The 21,659-nt window shown below is 43.6% G+C and overlaps 2 protein-coding genes across 8 annotated transcripts in view; one reads left to right on the top strand and one right to left on the bottom strand.

Annotated features, from left to right (window-relative positions):
* LOC106566485 (inositol 1,4,5-trisphosphate receptor type 3) overlaps window positions 1–7,447 on the top strand; it is a 52,330-nt gene extending 44,883 nt beyond the window's left edge. For 3 of the 6 annotated variants that reach the window (XM_045692945.1, XM_045692948.1, XM_045692947.1), the window contains exons 47-58: window positions 865–975; window positions 1,131–1,323; window positions 1,620–1,739; window positions 1,987–2,159; window positions 2,330–2,494; window positions 2,624–2,813; window positions 4,918–5,019; window positions 5,223–5,344; window positions 5,495–5,660; window positions 5,771–5,931; window positions 6,121–6,282; window positions 6,749–7,447. In XM_045692945.1, coding sequence (XP_045548901.1) covers window positions 865–975; window positions 1,131–1,323; window positions 1,620–1,739; window positions 1,987–2,159; window positions 2,330–2,494; window positions 2,624–2,813; window positions 4,918–5,019; window positions 5,223–5,344; window positions 5,495–5,660; window positions 5,771–5,931; window positions 6,121–6,282; window positions 6,749–6,877 — 1,794 coding nt within the window. In that variant the 3' untranslated portion in view covers window positions 6,878–7,447. Of the gene's footprint in view, window positions 1–864; window positions 976–1,130; window positions 1,324–1,619; window positions 1,740–1,986; window positions 2,160–2,329; window positions 2,495–2,623; window positions 2,814–4,917; window positions 5,020–5,222; window positions 5,345–5,494; window positions 5,661–5,770; window positions 5,932–6,120; window positions 6,283–6,688 lie in introns of all 6 variants that reach the window. The other 3 variants (XM_045692946.1, XM_045692950.1, XM_045692949.1) reach the window with 2 other exon arrangements.
* Window positions 7,448–7,524: 77 nt separating this feature from the next.
* On the bottom strand, window positions 7,525–11,383 carry LOC106566466 (sorting nexin-21). Of its 2 annotated transcripts, none has more exons than XM_014134532.2 (4): window positions 11,186–11,383; window positions 10,172–10,379; window positions 9,605–9,753; window positions 7,525–9,530 (listed from the first exon to the last, which is right to left on the bottom strand). In XM_014134532.2, exons 2-4 carry the CDS (start codon window positions 10,365–10,367, stop codon window positions 8,760–8,762), a joined length of 1,116 nt encoding a protein of 371 aa, XP_013990007.1. In that variant the 5' UTR covers window positions 10,368–10,379; window positions 11,186–11,383; the 3' UTR covers window positions 7,525–8,759. The 2 variants fall into 2 exon arrangements, with proteins under 2 accessions (XP_013990007.1, XP_013990006.1); XM_014134531.2 differs by having other exon boundaries at window positions 10,100–10,379.
* Window positions 11,384–21,659: the final 10,276 nt, after the last annotated feature.

The raw sequence follows: 21,659 nt of genomic DNA on the forward strand, positions 1-21,659 counted from the left end.
AGGATGTTTTGATGTTAGTCCTACTCCAGTCTCCTTTTCGGATCATTTATCAACTGATTTAGTTTAGTTTAATTTATTTGCACCAAAGAAAACAAGTGATACACAACAAAACAGATACAAATAAATAAAACTGTGTGCAGGTTGGAAACCCGAGGGCTTAAATGAAATCAACACTGCAACAAAAATAATATAGGGGCTCCAGCTGTCCTCTGGGGGGGGGTCGAAGGTGCTCAAACTATATATATTTTTTACCGTTAAGTGTGTGTACATTACTGTATTTATACATGGGATATTGTTTTTCAACAGGAAAAGTTCAAAAAGAGCAGGAGTGTTTCTCCTGTTGACTTCCTGTAGCTGAACCTCTGTTTCTCCTGTTGACGACCTGCAGCTGAACCTCTGTTTCTCCTGTTGACGACCTGCAGCTGAACCTCTGTTTCTCCTGTTGACGACCTGCAGTTGAACCTCTGTTTCTCCTTTTGACGACCTGCAGTTGAACCTCTGTTTCTCCTGTTGACGACCTGCAGCTGAACCTCTGTTTCTCCTGTTGACGACCTGCAGTTGAACCTCTGTTTCTCCTTTTGACGACCTGCAGTTGAACCTCTGTTTCTCCTGTTGACGACCTGCAGCTGAACCTCTGTTTCTCCTGTTGACGACCTGCAGTTGAACCTCTGTTTCTCCTGTTGACGACCTGCAGCTGAACCTCTGTTTCTCCTTTTGACGACCTGCAGTTGAACCTCTGTTTCTCCTGTTGACGACCTGCAGCTGAACCTCTGTTTCTCCTTTTGACGACCTGCAGTTGAACCTCTGTTTCTCCTGTTGACGACCTGCAGTTGAACCTCTGTTTCTCCTGTTGACTTCCTGTAGCTGAACCTGAACAACAGACCTCTCTCTCAGATGTTGAAATCTACGGTGCCGGTGGAGATCGAGGAGCAGGACCCACTGGAGTTCTATGACCAGCACACTTCACAGATAGAGGTCTCCACAGCCACACTTCTCCCCTTAATTCACCCCGTACTACAGTAGTCAAGCTTGCTCATTGTGAATAGTCTGAAGTTCACTTGAACTGAAGTGCCGACTGCAAAAGACCACTGTCTTAACTTGTTGTCCCTGTCCGTCTGTCTTCCGGTCAGATTGTGCGTGAGGACCGCAGCATGGAGCAGCTCGTGTTCCCCATTCATCCCATCTGTGAGTTCCTGATGGAGGAGTCCAAGTTCCGTGTGTTCAACACCACTGAGCAGGACGAGCAGGGCAGCAAGGTCACACACTTCTTCCAACAGGCCTCCTTCCTCCACAACGAGATGGAGTGGCAGAAGAAGCTCCGCAGTAAGCAAAAACAATTCAAGGAAGTAACACTCGCACCTGTCTTTTCCTACTAGGACTGACTTTGCTGATAACTACTTATTGAGGCCAAAATCTACTTTCTGTGACATGTGGTTGTCCCAACTAGCTATCTTAAGATGAATACACTATCTGTCACTCTTGATAAGTGTCTAAATTATTCAAATATAAGCTTGGCTCTTCTGATCCCCCTGTCCATGTTCTACTGGCTTTAATCTCTCTTTCTCTCTCTCACGGATGCTGTGTGGTGATAAAAGATTGAAGGGTGTTTTGTGTTTCAGGTATGCCGGTGCTGTTTTGGTTCTCTCGCAGGATGAGCACCTGGGGTAGCATCTCCTTTAACCTGGCGGTCTTCATCAACCTCATCATCGCGTTCTTCTACCCCTACGACTCAGGTCAAGGTGAGGCTCTGCTTGTGTGTGTCAGTGGAGGCTGTTGAGGAGAGGACGGCTCATAATAATGTCTGGAATGGAATGATACCAAACACATGAAAACCATGTTTTATAACAATGGCTGGAATGGAGTGGTATGAGCTGCCCTCCCCTCAGCAGCCTCCACTGGTGTGGGTGTGTCCCCAGAATCATTATCCTGTGTACTTATTGAAGACAAAGAAACAAAATGTTTCATGTTGTGATTGCTGTCCCCTAGGTGCGATAGACGACTCAATGCTGTCCATGCTGTTCTGGGGCTTCCTGGGTCTGTCTGTCATGGGAATGTTCTCCCAGGGTTACGGCCTCAGGCCCTTCACCGTGGCCCTTATACTACGCTCCATCTACTGCTTTGGCATCGGCCCCACTCTCATCCTACTGGGCACCCTCAATGTAAGCCTCACTTAAGTCAATTCCAACTGGGAGACTAAGTGAAACATTTATGTGGAGGTTAGGATTGGACTCGTAGGCCAGAGCCGGTTTTGTTAAACATATTGATAAATATGCTGAATATCAATGACAACATGGTGATCCAATGACTGTTCATCTGTTCCTCTCCACAGCTGATAAATAAGATAGTGTTTGTGGTGAGCTTCGTGGGCAACAACGGGACATTTATCATGGGCTACCGTGCGATGGTGATGGACGTGGAGTTCCTGTATCACCTAGCCTACGTTCTGACCAGCACCCTGGGCCTCTGTGTCCACGAGCTGTTCTACAGCTTCCTGGTGGGTGACCCTTATGACTCACAACATTATGTTAATAATATTACTGGCAATACATCATTCAGCGTACACATCTACATACACACAAAGACCCTGGGATTTGTTTTGGCTCTTTTTGTTGTGTGTGTGTAGCTGTTTGATCTGATCTACCGAGAGGAGACGCTGTTCAACGTGATAAAGAGTGTGACCCGGAATGGGCGCTCCATCCTGCTCACTGCCCTGCTGGCCATCATCCTGGTCTACCTGTTCTCCATCGTGGGCTTCCTCTGCCTCAAGAATGACTTCCTCATGGAGGTGGACCCCCTGCCTCAGATAACCTCAGGTACTGGACCGTGCCGCAGACACCTGACTTACTGGACCATCACCAACTCAATTGCCTTGTGGTTAGTGTCCGCCCTGATATTGGGAGTTCAACCCTCGGCCAAGTCATACCAAAGACTGCAAGAAATGGGACCCTGATGCATCTCTGCTTGGCACTCAGCATTAAGGAGATAGACTGGGGATAAGGCCCTGCAATAGAGTAGCGTCCTGTTCAGACCTGGGTTTGTTATTTAAATACTTTGTGTATTTTAGTATTTTCAAATACACATCCCAAAACAAGGACTTTTATTTGAGTATTTGAATGCTTATTTTTAAAACCAAATAGTCAACCAAATTGTATTTGAAAGTACACTACACATACATACACCCCTTCCAATTAGTGGATTCGGCTATTTCAGCCACAACCGTTGCTGACAGGTGTATACAATCGAGAACACAGCCATGCAATCTCCATAGACAAACACTGGCAGTATAATGGCCTTACTGAAGAGCTCAGTGACTTTCAATGTGGCACCGTCATAGGATGCACCTTTCCAACAAGTCAGTTCGTCAAATTTCTGCCCTGCTAGAGCTGCCCTGGTCAACTGTAAGTGATGTTATTGTGAAGTGGAAAAGTCTAGGAGCAACAACGGCTCAGCCGCGAAGTGGTAGGCCACACAAGCTCACAGAACAGGATTGCCAAGTGCTGTATCACGTAAAAACATCTGTCCTCGGTTGTAACACTCATTACTGAGTTACAATCTGCCTCTGGAAGCAACGGCAGCACAATAACTGTTTGTCGGGAGCTTCATGAAATAGGTTTCCATTGCCGAGCAGCCGCACACAAGCCTAAGATCAACATACGCAATGCCAAACGTCGGCTGGAGTGGTGTAAACCTCGCCACCATTGGACTCTGTAACAGTGGAAACGTGTTCTCTGGAGTGCTGAATCACGCTTCATCATCTGGCAGTACGATGGATGAGTCTGGGTTTGGTGGATGCCAGTAGAACACTTCCTGCCTGAATGCATAGTGCCAACAGTAAAGTTTGGTGGAGGAGGAATAATTGTCTAGGGCTGTAGGGGATAGGCCCTTTCCTGTTTCAGCATAACAATGTCCCCGTGCACAAAGCGAGGTCCATAAAGAAATGGTTTGTCGAGATCGGTGTCGAAGAACTTGACTGGCCTGCACAGAGCCCTGACCTCAACCCCATCGAACACCTTTGGGATGAATTGAAACGCCCAACCTCACTAATGCTCTTGTGGCTGAAAGTGGAAAGCCTTCCCAGAAGAGTGGAGGCTGTTATAGCAGCAAAGGGAGGAACAACTCCATATTAATGCCCATAAATTTGGAATAAGATGTTCGATGAGCACGTGTCCACATACTTTTGGTCATGTAGTGTACTTTCAAATACCTGGATTAAATTCATGGGAGTGTATTTATGTCAGTGTATTTGAGTCGTTTTTTTGCAAGTACATTCCAATATTCAACTACATGTTTTTTCCAAATAAAGGTTCTTAATACTTGTTTTGAAATGTATTGAAAAGTAATTGGGGTGTACTTGTACATCAAGCTACCTCATGCTACAGAAACCGGATATAGGCTGCTGCTCCTATGATACGTTATGGCACGCCAAGGCAAATTACCTTACTGGAAATCAGACAGGTAGCCTTTACAAGCAGTTAGCGTATGGACGGTACAATAAGACATGATAAAAAACAAACATGTCTGGTCATTGGTCAGTGTATGGCAGGGCTCTACAGCCCTGTTCCTGGAGAGCTACCGTCCTGTAGGTTTTCACTTCAACCCTGTTCCTGGAGAGCTACCGTCCTGTAGGTTTTCACTTCAACTCTGTTCCTGGAGAGCTACCGTCCTGTAGGTTTTCACTCCAACCCTGTTCCTGGAGAGCTACCGTCCTGTAGGTTTTCACTTCAACCCTTTTCCTGGAGAGCTTCCGTCCTGTAGGTTTTCACTTCAACCCTTTTCCTGGAGTGCTGCGCACCTGATTCGAATAATTAGCTGGTTGATAAGCTGAATCAGGTTATTTACAAAAACAAAAAAAGTACTTTATGTTCAGTGTATGGTATACTATAGGGTTGTGATTTAATCTGGGATCATCTTCTACAGGGCGACATGGCAATGAGGAGGCATCCCAAGACTTCCTGAACACCTGCAGTAGTGATGGAGTCAGCTGCACTGCAAAGGCAGGACTTCCTGTTGAACCTGAGGGTTAGTCTCTATTTATTGTCTCTACTTAGTAAGTCATCTATTGCTCCTTTAATTGTTAAGTCACCCTCATCGTTTGACGGGTTTGGATAGGAAATAAATGTTAAATAATATAAAACACATTTTGGATGGATGATTGGTAAAATATCATGAACTTTAAAAAGTCTGGTGTGAGCGGTACATAGCTAAACAATTTTACGGTTTAGCAGAGGAGAACAATTTGGAGCGGGCCTGTGACACTCTGCTCATGTGCATTGTCACTGTGCTGAACCACGGCTTGAGGAACGGTGGAGGGGTGGGAGACGTGCTACGCAGGCCCTCCAAAAACGTACGAACGAAGACCCGCCACACACATTAACCTACTTACAATCCATCTAATACACAATCAGTATCAATTCATGTCAAAGAGTACAAAATGTTCCACAAGCCAACATTCATATTTACATTTGAACAATTTATGTCATTGCGTACCTTGCAGGAGCCGCTGTTCCCAGCCCGCGTCATCTACGATCTCCTCTTCTACTTCATTGTCATCATCATCGTACTCAACTTGATCTTTGGTGTCATTATCGACACCTTCGCTGACTTGCGTAGTGAGAAACAGAAGAAAGAGGAGGTCCTCAAGACCACCTGCTTCATCTGTGGTGAGAGATCAATAGATTTTTTTTTTTTAAAGGAACATAAAAAATAAACATTGTGTGATTTATGAGCTCATGTTATGCAATCTGAACATTCAACCTGAAACTCCCTGCAGGTCTGGAGAGGGACAAGTTTGATAATAAAACGGTGTCTTTTGAGGAGCACATAAAGTTGGAACATAACATCTGGAACTACCTGTATTTCATCGTGCTTGTTCGCGAGAAGAACAAGACTGACTACACTGGACCAGAGAGTTATGTGGCCCTCATGATAAAGGTACAGTAATAGCTGGTTGAGTTCTATTTTAATTGGAGAAACAACCACCTTTAGAATAACTCTCACTGAAACCACTTTACAACGTATCCTTATTATAAGTAGCGTTGGATACTTTTGACTTTGGGGTCATCTGTTGCTAGGGAAGAGCACTGCCAGTGATTCTACATGTCCTCCCCTGTCTTGTCTCAGAGTAAGAACCTGGACTGGTTCCCCCGCATGCAGGCCATGTCCCTGGTGGTGACGGATGGAGACGGGGACCAGAACGAGATGAGGAACCTGCAGGACAGACTGACGTCCACTATGAATGTGGTCAGCCAACTCACAGGACAGCTAACAGAGCTCAAAGAGCAGGTATTACACACAGGCCTAGATTCAATTCCTATTGCAGAAGATCCGCTCTATAGTGCGATTGAAATTTAAATGCAGTGTTCTCGTGTTCGCGAAGCCTTCATTTACGGTTAAACGCTGCATGTCAGCTCAATCGGAAATTGCCTTTTTACATTTCAAATCGCACGATATCACAGCTCTTCAGCAGTACGGATAGAATCTAGCCCCTAGTCCCTTGTCAGAGACATTGAGGAGCTGGCCAGCTCCAGAAAAATATACAATGCACTTATTCACATTCTCTTATCCAGGGCAAGTAGCATACTATAATAATGACCTGTATAATGATAAATTAATAGGATACCTATGATGCTGATCTATTTTGGAGAAAAAAAATTGTAGAATTTGGTTAACTGATGTCCTCGTGATATAGGCTAGTGTTTCCAGGAGGATGCCCCTGGCCTGGCTGGCTGACATACTGTTTCCTGTGTAGATGACGGATCAGAGGAAGAGGCGGCAGAGGATGGGCTTTGTGGATGTCCAGTCAGGAGGAGGAGCTGGTGCTGCTAGCATGTCCCCCACTGTTGCTGGAGGAAACCATCAGATGTCCAACAAACCCTGATTGATGTCCTGTCTTACTGTGCCACCACGCTTTGCCAAAGACTGAGTCTATCGATACTATCCAAGATCAGCCAACACACGCTCTCTGATGGAGTCAATCACGTGTTAAACAATGTTTTTAGTTGTGACTGATGCTGACAGGACTACGTTACTGAGGTTGGGTTCTTTGTAAATCCACTTGTTTCTCCTTAAAGGGTTTCAATGCTTCCAGTAACGTCTGAAGAAAGAGGAACATTATCAATCTCTGTTCTTGGTCCATGCATGTTAATATAATCAGAGCAATTGATTAATGGCATTGCACTGCTGCGAACACATCTCAGATGACAACAACATTGAAAAGTGATACTACGGCAAAGCAGGAAGCAACACGTTCATCCATTATATTAGATTTACAGATTACTACAGTAGGTCCATGACTAGCACCAAATGTTTGTCTGAAGCATGCAGAGATTTGGTTTGGAATACATCTACTTGTCAATGTCTCCATTGTATTGGCCCCTTAGAGAAATGGAAACTTGACAACGGAATGTTATCTTCTGAATGTGCATCAGTAAACTGTGTTTGATTTTAACTGGTGTTTTTACTTCTATACAACATGCCAGTAATAGTATGCAATTTCTTCCAAATGGAAAAAGTAAAACCCTTCACTACATTTTTAGGATAGATTTATTCAACAAAATACATTCCAATGTTAAAAAGCAAGTTAATACAGACAAAGTACTCTGAAAATAGGATTTGGTTAAGTATACAGAGTTAAGGCTAGAGTTCACAACATTAAAAAAAGGCCGGCACTTTGAAATGCATTGTTGCGAGTGCTTAGTATTTTAATCTAGGCTAACAATCATTTTCTTTACATTGGTTTGGAATTGTCACTCAGGCAATTAAAGTACGACGACTACAAGCCTATTCTTTCACAGAGTTGGAAGGTACCTTTTATGCACTTAATCACAGGGTTACTGTGCTCTGTAATACAGGACCTATTTCAGTTAGTGGGGGGGGGGGGACACTTACGTCATACCTCTAGTCTAAAACTCTCACACACACTTCCAGCGGTGAATTCAGATTTGACTCCCTCCCTATGCCCTCTCACTCCCCCTTATGGCATATGAAGGGGACCAAATAGGAGAATTGGAACTCACCGTAGACTAGCATGCTTTTCCCTCATGTAAGTCTCTACTGACCGTGACTAAAATCTAAAAGTACAGAGGCTGCATACTCGTGAAGCATATCAATAAAACACATTCTCTGAATAATCTGGGCTATTAACAACTACCCCCAATTCCCTAAGGTTGATTAAAATTCCTTGACAGATTTAACAGGTAGGAGTGCTTTGTCGAGAGCTCAGACATCTATTGTTTTCCCTTAATTCTTTAATGTGTAAACAAGCAAATAATACGTCTAACAGGTAGAAAATGAGTTAGTGGAAAATGTGCCTTTGAAAATCCCTGTTTCCTTTTCAAAATGAACTGTGATCCTTTTATCCTAAAAGTTATTCATCCACACATCAAGATTCTGAATGGCATAATTAAAAGAAATAAAGGTTTTAAAAGCAGCAGTACTTGAAATATTGACCTGGAAAAATACAATGTTTAATAAAAATCTTAGTGTTTGCTACAAAGCAGCTGTATCATAAATATAATGATCAAAATGACTTTAGTGTTTTCAATTTACAAGGTAAAGCTAGTGAGAACTTTAGAAACATTCTATAAAATGTGATTGTTTTCTGCTTATTGTGTATGACTTGGTCAGTTGAGTGTATTCATTATAATGTCTAACAGTCCAGACTCCTGTAGAAAATACATGTCAAAAGAGTCCAAATACCTCATTACTAGGCTAGGCTACATGAAGTGCATTCCTCATAACTGAGTACCATTATCTTCTTGTTAAGTGGTGTCGTCCCGTTTGACCTTGGTCTTAGTGTTTCCCTCGCTCTCCACTAGGTTTTCCTTCATCAGGTACTCCTTCAGGCTGGGCTGGTTCCCTACATCAGCCCCAGAGTCCTGGATCTCCTGCAGCAGCACCTCCCACCGCCGCTTATCCTTGGAGATCTTCCACGACAATCTGACGTTGGTCTGGAGGAGAGGGATAAGCAGTGGGTGAAAGAGGTGCTGCTGCAGGGCCTCCTGTGAGGGGGCCAGGTCCCTCAGGGCTCGGTCACAGTACTCCTGGGCCTCCCCCAGCTGCTCCAGCTCCTGGAAGCAGGTCACCAGGGCCAGCAGGGTGAAGAGCCAGTGGGTGCGCTGCTGGTGGTGTGGCTGCTGCATCCCCTGCTGCTCACAGCCTAGCTTCTCCTGGAGCCTCAGGCCGTTGAGCAGAGGGCCCAGGCCCTCCTGGTAACGGCCCACACGCATCAGCATCTGGCCAGCCTGCAGGTCACCCAGGTAGAAAAACTCCAGAAAGGTGGCAGAGCGCCGCAGCTCAGCCAGAGAGTGCATGTGGGTCAGGTACTGCTCAAACGCCCGGCTCCGCTTGGCGATGGTCTCTGCCACAAAGTTCTTACGCAGCCTCTTGCGGGGGAAACAGACACGCTCCATGTGGTCCCCGTGACGACGGCGAAGGCGGCTGTGCAGACGCTCGAAGTCGGTGTATCGCCGGGTGATGACGGCGGGGGTTTTGTCAAACATCCCAGACTGGATCACATGGATGGTGTAGAGCTGAGGAGAGGGAGAGATGTCACACACAGGCTTAGCCAGGGACTAGACTTTCATCTCTGCTGTTTCACACTTACCACATACTTAGAGGAGCTCTCTGGCACCACACTGGCATCAGTCACTTCAAACACCAGCTTCTCAGGCACAGTGCGGCTCCGTAAGCTCCGCTGCAACTGACATGTGAGCAGGGATGAGCCTCCAGGAGACAGGTCCACTGGGCTGGTGTCTGAGGAACAAAGAGAGACATCAGCTCAGACTGCCCTAAAACCACTCATCTAAACTGAGAAAGATCAGACTGAAAAAGCTTCAGTGAAATTTGCGGTTTCAAGAAAACGGTACCGTGGAATGAATGCTATTGTTATTCTGGTCAGACTGTTTCAGTTGACTGTGCCTAATAGTACATCATTGTCCATACATAATCACAGTTGTGGATACTCAGCAGCACCTCAAATATTCTACAGCTTTCGTTCCTCCACCTCAGAATATTAGCTCAGAAAGGATTGCAAAGTTCCTGCAACTAAATATAAAACAGTACCGGCACCCATTTTAGTTGCTGCTAAGATCTACATTACCTGTGCTGCTGAATCCATCCTCTACGGACTCTCCAAGGAAGTCTGAATCACTGTCTGGTCCTGAGGCCTCACCTGGGTCTTCTGATTCCATGGCGCTCTCCCCATCGAAGCAGAGTGTTCCCCCAAGCCGCTCTGAGAGACACTCGGTGTCATCTTCTAACTCAGAACTCTCTGGGAAGCTGTCCTCTGGTACATCAATTGGCTCCCTAGAGACTACTTCTCCTTTGAACAGTGTTCGTCTCAGTCTGTCCAATAGCTTAGAAGCCATCCCATCAAACCACTAGGAAATAATTTAATTTGATTTCAGATAGTATATTTTAGTGTACAACCTACAAGAGGTCCATGTAGGTGTAAGTCATCTTATAATAGTAAATATCAATCATTATTTCGTATGGTAACAACTCAGATCAACTAGGTGACTAACGTTACACCCCCAACTAGAACGTTTGACTGGAAACGTTGTAGTTTATGAATAACGGAAATCCCGAAACCAGACACTTCGAGTAGGGGTCTTTAAAAGACAATAGCTACTTTTGTATCTAACTAGTTAGCGGTACTTTGAATATTGCGTTTGCCTGATTGTTTAAACAATAAAACATACATGTATGCAAGATGGAGAACCAAGGCAAGAGCTCCAACGTGCAAATGTATTGTCAACGACTTGAACTAGAAGGGAAAGAAAACCTAGCTCGTTACAGTAGCAGAAAACCTAGCTAGTTACGAATGCAAAATAGATTAGGTAGTCTTGCGAGCTAGCCAAACAAGATTACCTAACTTTACCCACTTTTAAAATGTCAACGTGGGACGTCCCAAGGATCCCGATTGCAATTACCATCTAACTAGGTAGCTAAGCGAAGCGAGCAAATAATACAAATAGATAACGTTAGCTAGTTAGCAAGTCAAATCGGCTTATTTACCTAATTAACTTGTTAACGTAGCTATAGCAACGAGTCAGCATGCTACTGTAGCTAGGAAAAACAATTTAGCTAGCTAATTACTTAGTTACTTGAATTTATTTAGCTAGCTAAACCTAGCGGTCGAGCTAAAAAAGTAGCTATAGCTAATGGAGTTGTAACTCTTACTCACTGTTATGATTGATCCGTAAAGCACCCAGCCTTATTTCATCAGCATTACGCCGCTTCGGTCTCTTCCCCCAAACTTATTTAGGACAGTCTGTCCGACCTCTTTACCGCTGGATACAGCCCGGAATCTCTTCTTCTTCGAGATTGTGTTGGCGGATCGCATCCAATTGAAGGTAGATTCACCGCCACCTACTGAAGTGTGAGGCCATTCACGACCTACCTACATTTATTTGAATTGTGATATGGTGCTACAAAATTGGGGAAAAGTAAAAACTACCCTGCCAACTATTAAACCTCTCTAAATATATATATATATATATATATAATAAAACAAAACGTTTTATAATAATAAAATAAAACACCACCCCATTCCACTATTTACCCTATCAATCACATTTATTTATAAAGCCCTTTTTACATTTCATTATTTTTTTTCTATTTAACTAGGCAAGTCAGTTAAGAACAAATTCTCATTTACAATGACGGCCTACACCAGGCAAACCCGGACGACACTGGGCCAATTGTGTGCCGCCCTATGGGAGGGTCCGGTTGTGATACAGCCTGGATTCAAACCAGGGTGTCTGTAGTGATGCCTCTAGCACTGAGATGCAGTGCTTTAGATCGCTGCGCCACTCAGGAGCCCTAAATCAGCAGATGACACAAAGTGCTATACAGAAGCCCAGCCTAAAACCACAAAAAGCAAGCAATGCAGATGTAGAAGCACGGTGTCAAAGAAAAACTCCTTAGGAAGAAACCTAGAGAGGAACCAGGGTCTGAGGGGTGGCCAGTCCTCTTCAGGCTGTGCCTGGTGGAGAGTATAAGAGTACATGGCCATTTAAGGCCAGATTGTTCTTCAAGATGTTCAAACGTTCATAGATGACCAGCAGGGCCAAATAATAATCACAGTGGTTGTAGAGGGTGCAACAGGTCACCACTTTGAGAGTAAATGTCAGTTGGCTTTTCATAGCTGAGCATTCAGAGGTCAAAACAGCAGGTGTGGTAGAGTCAAACTCAATTGTCATACTTGAGTAAAAGTAAAGATACCGTAATAGAACATGACTCAAGTAAAAGTCACCAGTATTAACTACTTGAGTAAAAATCTAAAAGTATTTGGTTTTAAATATACTTAAGTATCAAAAGTAAATGGGATTGCTAAAATGTACTTAACCCTTGTGTGGTGTTCATGTTTTTGTTATTCACCCAATGTTCGCGGGTCTGATGGACCCACAACATTATTGGGTTTTTAAAACATACAGCCATAACAATTTACATAAAAATACTTAATACTTAGATGTTGACATATCAATTACAAGCAATATAGACAGCATGCGTGGTTAATATTTACCATTTACCTCTGCTAGATCACATTTATCAATAAGTATGATTCTTTTTTTATATAAAATGTGATTTTTGTCAACAAAAATAATCAAGAAGTGGGTGGAATAAATCATGCTTATCTTGAACAAATATAAATTAAACAAGGTTTTCATTGCTATTGATGTTTATTGCTTTGAACTGAACAAATTGGAAGAACAAACTTTACATACAGTATTTTATGGAAATGATAAATGAGCCCCATTGAACACAAATTAAGGCCGTTCTACACACCACATGAGGGACAGAGTTTTACTGTGTGTGTTGCAAATGTATTTCTTTCACTTGATGCATGTGTACTGTGTCTTCCTGTCCTTCTTGGGTCCACACACATCGCAACGTTTCTTCTTGTTGCTACCGACTGCAGTCCAGAATGATGAAAACACTTAGTTCAGGAGTTTTACTAACATCTCACTCACTCACTCACTCACTCACTCACTCACTCACTCACTCACTCACTCACTCACTCACTCACTCACTCACTCACATAGTTACAGCAGGCCGAGGTAGGAGAGTCACACACACACACAAGAACATCACTCACACTTACTATTGGAGTTGTTGGTTCTGTGGGTCGGGCGGATGGGGCACCAGCATCCTCCTCCTGAATCCTCCTCACGATGGCTGCAGAAGCTGGGGTCCTTGGGATATGTTGCCTCCTCTGGATTTGAGGTCTTACCAATGCCTTGCCCAGCTCCTCGAGAAAGAGCTGTCTCCTCTGGAGCTTCCCTCTGTTCCAATCTGGGTTCAACGCCATCCAGATGACAAACGCGTTGTATGCTGAGATGTCCAAGATTTTGAAGAATATCACAGGTGGCCAGCATAGGTCTCTTCTTTTGCAGCTGTAGCCAGTCACCATCTTGTCTAAATTGTCCACCCCTCCTTTTTTGGCATTATAATCCATTATGATTTAGTTTTTTGCTGTTCCTGGCCACAGATTCTCCCATCCCTATGCAGCACACTCATGAGTACCACATTTTTGCCTTTCTTTGGCACGTAGGACACTAGGGACGTGTCGGCCGTGAACACAAACTTAGAGGAATTGATAGGCCTGTTCTGTGTATTCAACAGCTAACATCGTCAGCTTCCTCTTGAGGAGCTCCTGTCCCAGCTTGTGCGAAGTAAAAACGTTATCGCATGTGATGTTGTGGCCATGAAGTCCCTTTGTCACGTCCAGGACAACCCACATCCCTTGGTTCTTCTCAGAGCCTCCTCTATCTGGCTTCTCCGTATACACTTGCAAGTTCCACGCATATGATGAAGCAGCATCACAGGCAGCCCAGATCTTCATTCCATATTTTGCAGATTTAGACGGTATGTACTACCTGAAGGGGCAGAGGCCCCTAAATGGCATAAGCTGCTCATCAACAGTAACGTTGGGCCCAGCGTTGTAAAACATGGGAGGCGGTCCACCTACTTGTCCCACACTGACCTGACTGCAGCTAGCTTGTGTCGTGTCTTTGGCTATGCCGGATTAAGTGATATGACATGCTATCCTATAAAATTCTTTCTCTGTAATTAATATTACCTGATTAAGCTAATCAGGTGAATGTAATTAACTAGAAAGTCGGGGCACCACAAAAGAATGTTTATAGAGCTTTTATCTTCTGAATAAACTCTTAAAGACCTAGTAATCTTTTACATCAATAGCAGTCAATATTTAATCGTCACCTTGTTTAGTCTCATCTGAAAGTTGTAAATTCTTGGTTATCTTCACGAACCCTGGCTAACAAGTTGAATCAGCAATACAAAATTTGGTTTAATTATTTATTTACTAAATACCTAAATAATCACATAGAATGGATCAACATTTTTTTTTAATGTATTGTAATAACATTGTGTAGGTTCTCGCAAGACATTGTGTAGTTTCACACACACTACAAAGGGTAAAGAGTGCGAGAAAAGAGAGAGACAGGCAGACAGGCAGGGAGACAGACAGGTTATTGGTGATATGTTGAAACAGCAGGCCCAGGGAGGAGGAAGACAGGATGAAGGAACAAAGCTAACCTTTGTTTCATTTTTACTTGTTTTCACCTACACACACACACACACACACACACACACTTTTCCTAGCCTCAGGTCCAGTGTACCCAAACACCACATATGTAATATAGATGTATACAGTAGAGGGATGCACAGTGTGCACTCACTGAAAATGTTTTTTTTTTACATATTCTTCACAAAACCATTTTTATTTTAGTAAAGATTGAAAATGGGTCCCACAGACCTGAACACCACACAAGAGTTAAGTATCAAAAGTAAAAGTATAAACCATTTCAAATTCCTTATATTAAGCAAACCAGACGACACCGTTTAAAAATAAAAATGTATTGACGGATCGACACTCCAACACTCAGACATAACTTACAAACAAAGCATTTGTGTTTAGTGAGTCCGCCAGATCAGCGGTAGTAGGGATGACCAGGGATGTTCTCTTGATAAGTGTGTAAATTTGACAATTTTCCTGTCAAAATGTAAGAAGTACTTTTGTGTGTCAAGCAAAATGTATGGAGTAAAAAGTACATTATTTTTTTTAGAAATGTAGTGAAGTAAAAGTAAAGTACGGATATCCCCCAATAAATGACTTAAGTAGTGCTTTCAAGTGTTTTCACTTCGGTACTTTACACCTCTGCTCCAGACCAACGGTCTGCGAGGACAGAACACTGCCACTCAACACCCCCTGCAGCTGTTCTGCAGTAAAACCTCGCAATCCGAAGTATTTCTCTGCCGCTGCCACCACAACCTCTATTTTCTGTGACTTTTGATCCATTTCCGCAGTACAATTGACAACCATAGCTATGAATGCCAATAAACCTACCTTACTGAAAGCACATATTCTTCCCATCACTCTCTATTAGTCTAAGCCTACTCACAGGAATCCTCTGGGTCCGATCTTCCTCTCCCACTCTCTTCACTGCTCGACACTTTCTGTACAACTCTGACCATAGCAACCTCAACCTGACTTTCTGTCAACGGACACCTCTGATCTTCAGCCCTATGGGCACCTCCACAACTTTATCCACTGAAACTACACACTCCTTCGTCTCATGCCCTCCTGCACACTTTTCACATCTAGGACTCTCCCTCCTACATACTGCTGCAACATGCCCATCAACTTGACATCATAACAGCGATTACTCACCTCGAATTGGAGGAAAAATGTTTCTTTAATGAGTCTGACACGAAGGATATACTGCTTTCCCGAGATCAGGCCCAAATACCGTAATTTGCGTGAAGAAAATACGGAAATACATGGGGTGGAGGTCGGGGTGCCTTGTGAGAATTCGTCGGCGAGTGAGTAAACCACCACTACCATCCGTCCTGTTGGCCAATGTGCCATGTCACATGTGGAACCAGAGGAAAAACAACTTGCTCCACACACAGAGATGCTTATACATTTCTCCCTCGCCCTCCATTTGGCAAATCTGACCATAATTATATCCTCCTAATTTCTGCTTACAAGCCAAAACTAAAGCAGGAAGTACCAGTGACTCGCTCAATATGGAAGAGGTCAGATGACGCAGATGCTAAGCTACAGGACTGTTTTGCTAGCACAGACTAGAATATGTTCTGGGATTTATCAGATGGCATTGAGGAGTATACCACCTTAGTCACCAGCTTCATCAATAAGTGCATTGATGATGTCGTCCCCACGGTGACCGTACGTACATTCCCCAACCAGAAGCCATGGATTACAGGCAACATCCGCACTGAGCTAAGAGCGGGACTCTGACCCAGACGCTTATAAGAAATCCCGCTAAGCCCTCTGATGGACCATCAAACAGGCAAAGCATCAACACAGGACTAAGACTGAATCGTACTACACCGGCTCCGACGCTCGTTGGATGTGGCAGGTCTTGCAAACTATTACGTACTACAAAAGGACACCCAGCTGTGAGCTGCCCAGTGACACGAGCCTACCAGGTGAGCTAAATGACATCTATGCTCGCTTCGAGGCAATAAACACTGCAGCATGCATGAGAGCACCAGCTGTTCTGGACGACTGTGTGATCACGCTCTCCGTAGCCGATGTGAGTAAGACCTTTAAACAGGTCAACATTCACAAGGCCGCAGGGCCAGACGGATTACCAGGACGCGAACTCCAAGCATGCGCTGACCAGCTGGCAAGTGTCTTCATTGACATTTTCAACCTCTCCCTGACTGAGTCTGTAATACCTACATGTTACAAGCAGACCACCATAGTCCCTGTGCCCAAGAACCCTAAGGTAACCTGTCTAAATGACTACCGACCCGTATCACTCACGTCTGTAGCCATGAAGTGCTTTGAAAGGCTGGTCATGGCTTAACACCATCATCCCAGAAACCCTAGACCCACTCCAATTCGCATACCGCCCCAACAGATCCACAAATGACGCAATCTATGTTCAAATCAAATCAAATGTATTTATATAGCCCTTCTTACATCAGCTGATATCTCAAAGTGCTGTACAGAAACCCAGCCTAAAACCCCAAACAGCAAGCAATGCAGGTGTAGAAGCAATGCTGGTGTGTTGCACTCCACACTGCCCTTTCCCACCTGTACAAAAGGAACACCTACGTGAGAATGCTGTTCATTGACTACAGCTCACGGTTCAACACCATAGTGCCCTCAAAGCTCATTCCTAAGCTAAGGACCCTGGGACTAAACACCTCCCTCTGCAACTGGATCCTGGACTTCCTGACAGGCCGCCCCCAGGTGGTAAGGGTAGGCAACAACACATCTGCCACGCTGATCCTCAACACGGGGGCCCCTCAGGGGTGCATGCTTAGTCCCCTCCTGTACTCCCTGTTCACCCATGACTGCGTGGCCAAGTACAATTCCAACACCATCATTAAGTTTGCTGACGACACAAAGGTGGTAGGCCTGATCACATAAAATGATGAGACAGACTATAGGGAGGAGGTCAGAGACATGGCAGTGTGGTGCTAGGACAACAACCTCTCCCTCAACGTGATGAAGACAAAGGAGATTATCGTATAGTACAGGAAATGGAGGGCCGAGCACGCCCCCATTCTTATCGATGGGGCAGTAGTTGAGCAGGTTGAGAGCTTCAATTTCCTTGGTGTCGACATCACCAAAAAACTATCATCGTCCAAACACACCAAGACAGTTGTGAAGCGGGTACGACAATGCTTTTTCCCCCACAGGAGACTGAAGAGATTTGACATGGGCACTCAGATCCTCAAAAAGTTATACAGCTGGACCATTGAGAGCATCCTGACTGGTTGCATCACCGCCTGGTATGGCAACTGCTCAGCCTCCGACCGCAAGGCGCTACAGAGGGCCAAGCTTCCTGCCATCCAAGAACTCTATACCAGGCAGTGTATAGAAAAAAAATGCCAAAGAATCTAGCCACCCTAGTCATAGACTATTCTCTCTGCTACCACAATGCAAGCGGTACCGGAGCACCAAGTCTAAGTCCAAAAGGCTTCTTAACAGCTTCTTACCCCCAAGCCATAAGACTGCTGAACAGCTAATCAAATGGGTACCCGGTCTATTGGCATTGCCCCTACCCGTACTGTTGGCATAGTCCCTTTACCTCTACCCTACATGTACATATTACCTAAATGACCTTGACTAACCTGTACCTCCGCACATTGACTTGGTACCGGTATCCCCTGTATATAGCCTTGTTATTGTTATTTTATTGTTACTCCATTTTTTTACTTTAGTTTAATTCGTAAATATTTTCTTAACTCTTTTTCTTAACTGCATTGTTGGTTAAGGGCTTGTCATGCGGCGTCACGCAGTTGCTAAGCTAATCACCACACAATACCTTTTTAAAATCACGGTATACATCGAGACACCTTATTATTTCCCTCTAAAGTATGTAATGTCACGATTCCAAAGCTATATGATAGTAATGAGAACAAGTTAATTATCTAATACCTATATGTAATGTTGTACTTCGTGTTGACAAAATTCAGGCTAATGTTGGGTTTTTGAGCTAGCGTCCAATTGACTCAAATTCACTCTCTGAAGGAGAGCTCACCGTGCGGCCCATTGATGACGCATGGGCAACGTACTGTACACAATGGGCTTTAATACGATCATAATTGAGTTTCTCCTCTCCTCGAAAGTAATTATGCTGCCACTACTGCTTTGAGCTCAAAACAGATAAGTTACAAAATAATGATTGTTAGGGTTTGACCAACTATTTGTTTGCATAACCTATATAATATAACAAAGAAGCTATGCTATACTATTAAGTTTATACTCTATATGATAAGAGCATACTGCTGTGTGAGAGGAAGGGGCTCATGGGATGTTGAGTCATATGGAAAGAATGCAGATGCTGTAAATCAGGGATATGGAATAGCTTGTTAAATGATAACTGTAGGATATGGGTGAAATGTATATACGGAGGGGTGTCGGGGTTTTGTGAGAACTGTGCATTGTACCGTCACAAGATAAATCGACTGCCAAAGATAATAACTACGCCCGGTAACAGGAGGCGTCTCGAGGTTGGTACCAACCTGCACGCCAACGATAGGATGAGTAAGTTTAAACCACGCTCATCCTCCCTCTGACAGGCCAGCAGTGAGCGGGAACTATCTCTGTCAGAGTATTTCATGAAAAGCAAAGGATGTGTAACTCAGTTCTCTGTTTTTCCCTGCGTGGTGACACAGCGACCCCGTATATACGAACCACCTATTTACCCTTCAAGTGTTTGCATTAATTAAAGTACAAAGAAATCAGAAGTTACTATGTGCTGACTATTTTGTTCCGATACCAGATTCGAATTGACACGACTTAACATTATCTAAAGTGGATGAATCCTCACTGCAGAAAGAATAAATAGCGCAGAGACCGCGTCAATCTGTTACATGTTGATTTTTTCAGTGTATGTAAAAACGTTTTTTTATGGCAGACCATCTCATAATTTGGCCAGGTAAAAAAAATGTTTGAACGTGCATTTCACGAATCTTTCGGGCTTTACATTGGTTATTTGCATAATTTTTTTCATGGTTCTAGATTGATTTTTAAGCATTTTCAACTAAGAGCCAAATGAGAATATCACCGCAAAGACTCGGAATGCTCGGGTCTGGAGCGAAGCTTCATCACCCCCTTTCCCTCTTCAAAACAAATTTTATTTAAAAAAAATAATATTTCACCTTTATTTATTAAGCAGGTAGGCCAGTTGAGAACAAGTTCTCATTTACAACTGCGACCTGGCCAAGATAAAGCAAAGCAGTGCGACAAAAACAACAACACAGAGTTACACATAAACAAACAGTCAATAACACAAAAGAAAAGAAAATGTGAAAAATCTATGTAAAGTGTGTGCAAATGTAGAACAGTAAGGAGGTAGGCAATAAATAGGCCCTAGAGGTCGAAAATAATTACAATTTAGAATTAATACTGGAGGGATAGATGTGCAGATGAGGATGTGCAAGTAGAGATACTGGGGTGCAAAAGATAAATAACAATATGGGGATGAGGTAGTCAGGTGGGCTATTTACAGGTACAGTGATCAGTAAGCTGCTCAGACAGCTGATGCTTAAAGTTAAAGAGGGATATATTTGCCTCCAGCTTCAGAGATTTTTGCAATTTGTTCCAGTCATTGGCAGCAGAGAACTGGAAGGAAAGGCGGCCAAAGGAAGTGTTGGCTTTAGGCGTGACCAGTGAAATTAACCTGCTGGAGCGCGTGCTACAGGTGGATGTTGCTATGGTGACCAGTGAGCTGAGATAAGGCAGGGCTTTACCTAGCAAAGACTTATAGATGACCTGGAGCCAGTGGGTTTGGCGACGGATATGTAGTGAGGGCCAGCCAACGAGAGCATACAGGCCGCAGGGGTGGGTAGTGTATGAGGCTTTGGTGATAAAACGGATGGCAATGTGATATCCAGTTTGCAGAGTAGAGTGTTGGGGGCTATTTTGTAAATGACATCGCTGAAGTCAAGGATCGGAAGGATAGTCAGTTTTACGAGGGTATGTTTGGCGGCATGAGTGAAGAAGGCTTTGTTGCAAAATAGGAAGCCGATTCTAGATGGATTGGAGATGCTTAATGTGAGTCTGGAAGGAGAGTTTACAGTGTAACTAGACACCTAGGTATTTGTAGTTGTCCACATATTCTAAGTCAGAACCGTCCAGAGTAGTGATGCTAGTCGGGCGGGTGCGGGCAACAATCGGTTGAAGAACATGCATTTAGTATTACTAGCATTTAAAAGCAGTTGGAGGCCATGGAAGGAGTGTTGTATGGCATTGAAGCTCGTCTGGAGGTTTGTTAGCACAGTGTCCAAAGAAGGGCCAGATGTATACAGAATGGTGTCGTCTGCGTAGAGGTGGACCAGTAGCAAGAGCGACATCATTGATGTATACAGAGAAAACCTGAAATAAGCTGTTAAGATTTATTGTGTAATCCTTGTTGATTTTCTTAAAATTGAATATTGAATGTGGAGGCATCACCAGCTGGAGCGCCCAGCTAGGTATGGATTTTACAAATTGTCAAATAAATTCAATCAATCAGAGTGGATCCAAAGATGTTCTACTTGATGATCTATCAGAGGTCGCATCACCTGCTCAGACGTTGCATGCATCAACCAATGGTGGCGTGCCACATCATCATCTGATTGCTAGAACATATGACATGCATGGTTAGGTAATACATAAAATAACTTTCCATGCATTGTAAGATCAGGAATGTTTAATTTCATGTCACATGCACAAGTACAGTGAAATGCCTTTCTTGCAAACTCAAAATGCAACAATTCAATAATCACTGGAAAAAAACACGAGGAACAAGAAATACACAAAGTAAGTAAGCATACTATATACAGGAAATATTTTAAAAGTAATTTCCAATACCATATTTACATGTTAAGTGATGGAGGTATATATGTATAGGGGTAAGGGGACTAGGCAACAGCATATAAGATAAACAGAGTAGCAGCAGCTTGCATGTGAGTGGGTGTGTTGAGTCAGTATAAATGTATGTGCATATTATGTGTGAGTGAGCAGATGATGGAGTGTTTGTGTGTGTGTGTGTGTGTGTTGGAGTGACAGTGTGAGTGTGTAAGGCCCTGTGAGTGTGCATAGAGGCAAATATTGAAATAAAAGGTAAATAAAGATACAAGGTAACTACTTTGTTAGCTATTTATCA

Source organism: Salmo salar, chromosome ssa13 (assembly GCF_905237065.1).
Source record: "Salmo salar chromosome ssa13, Ssal_v3.1, whole genome shotgun sequence".
NCBI lineage: Eukaryota > Metazoa > Chordata > Actinopteri > Salmoniformes > Salmonidae > Salmo > Salmo salar.

What these genes read in the sequence shown, in the direction of transcription:
- LOC106566466 (XM_014134531.2), bottom strand. Translation starts at nt 10,367, where the DNA reads ATGGCTTCTAAGCTATTGGACAGACTGAGACGAACACTGTTCAAAGGA. An exon ending in GGATGGATTCAGCAGCACAG is followed by an intron (nt 9,754 to 10,099) that starts GTAATGTAGATC and finishes TTTGTTCCTCAG; the next exon opens with ACACCAGCCCAGTGGACCTG. An exon ending in AGAGCTCCTCTAAGTATGTG is followed by an intron (nt 9,531 to 9,604) that starts GTAAGTGTGAAA and finishes CCCTCTCCTCAG; the next exon opens with CTCTACACCATCCATGTGAT.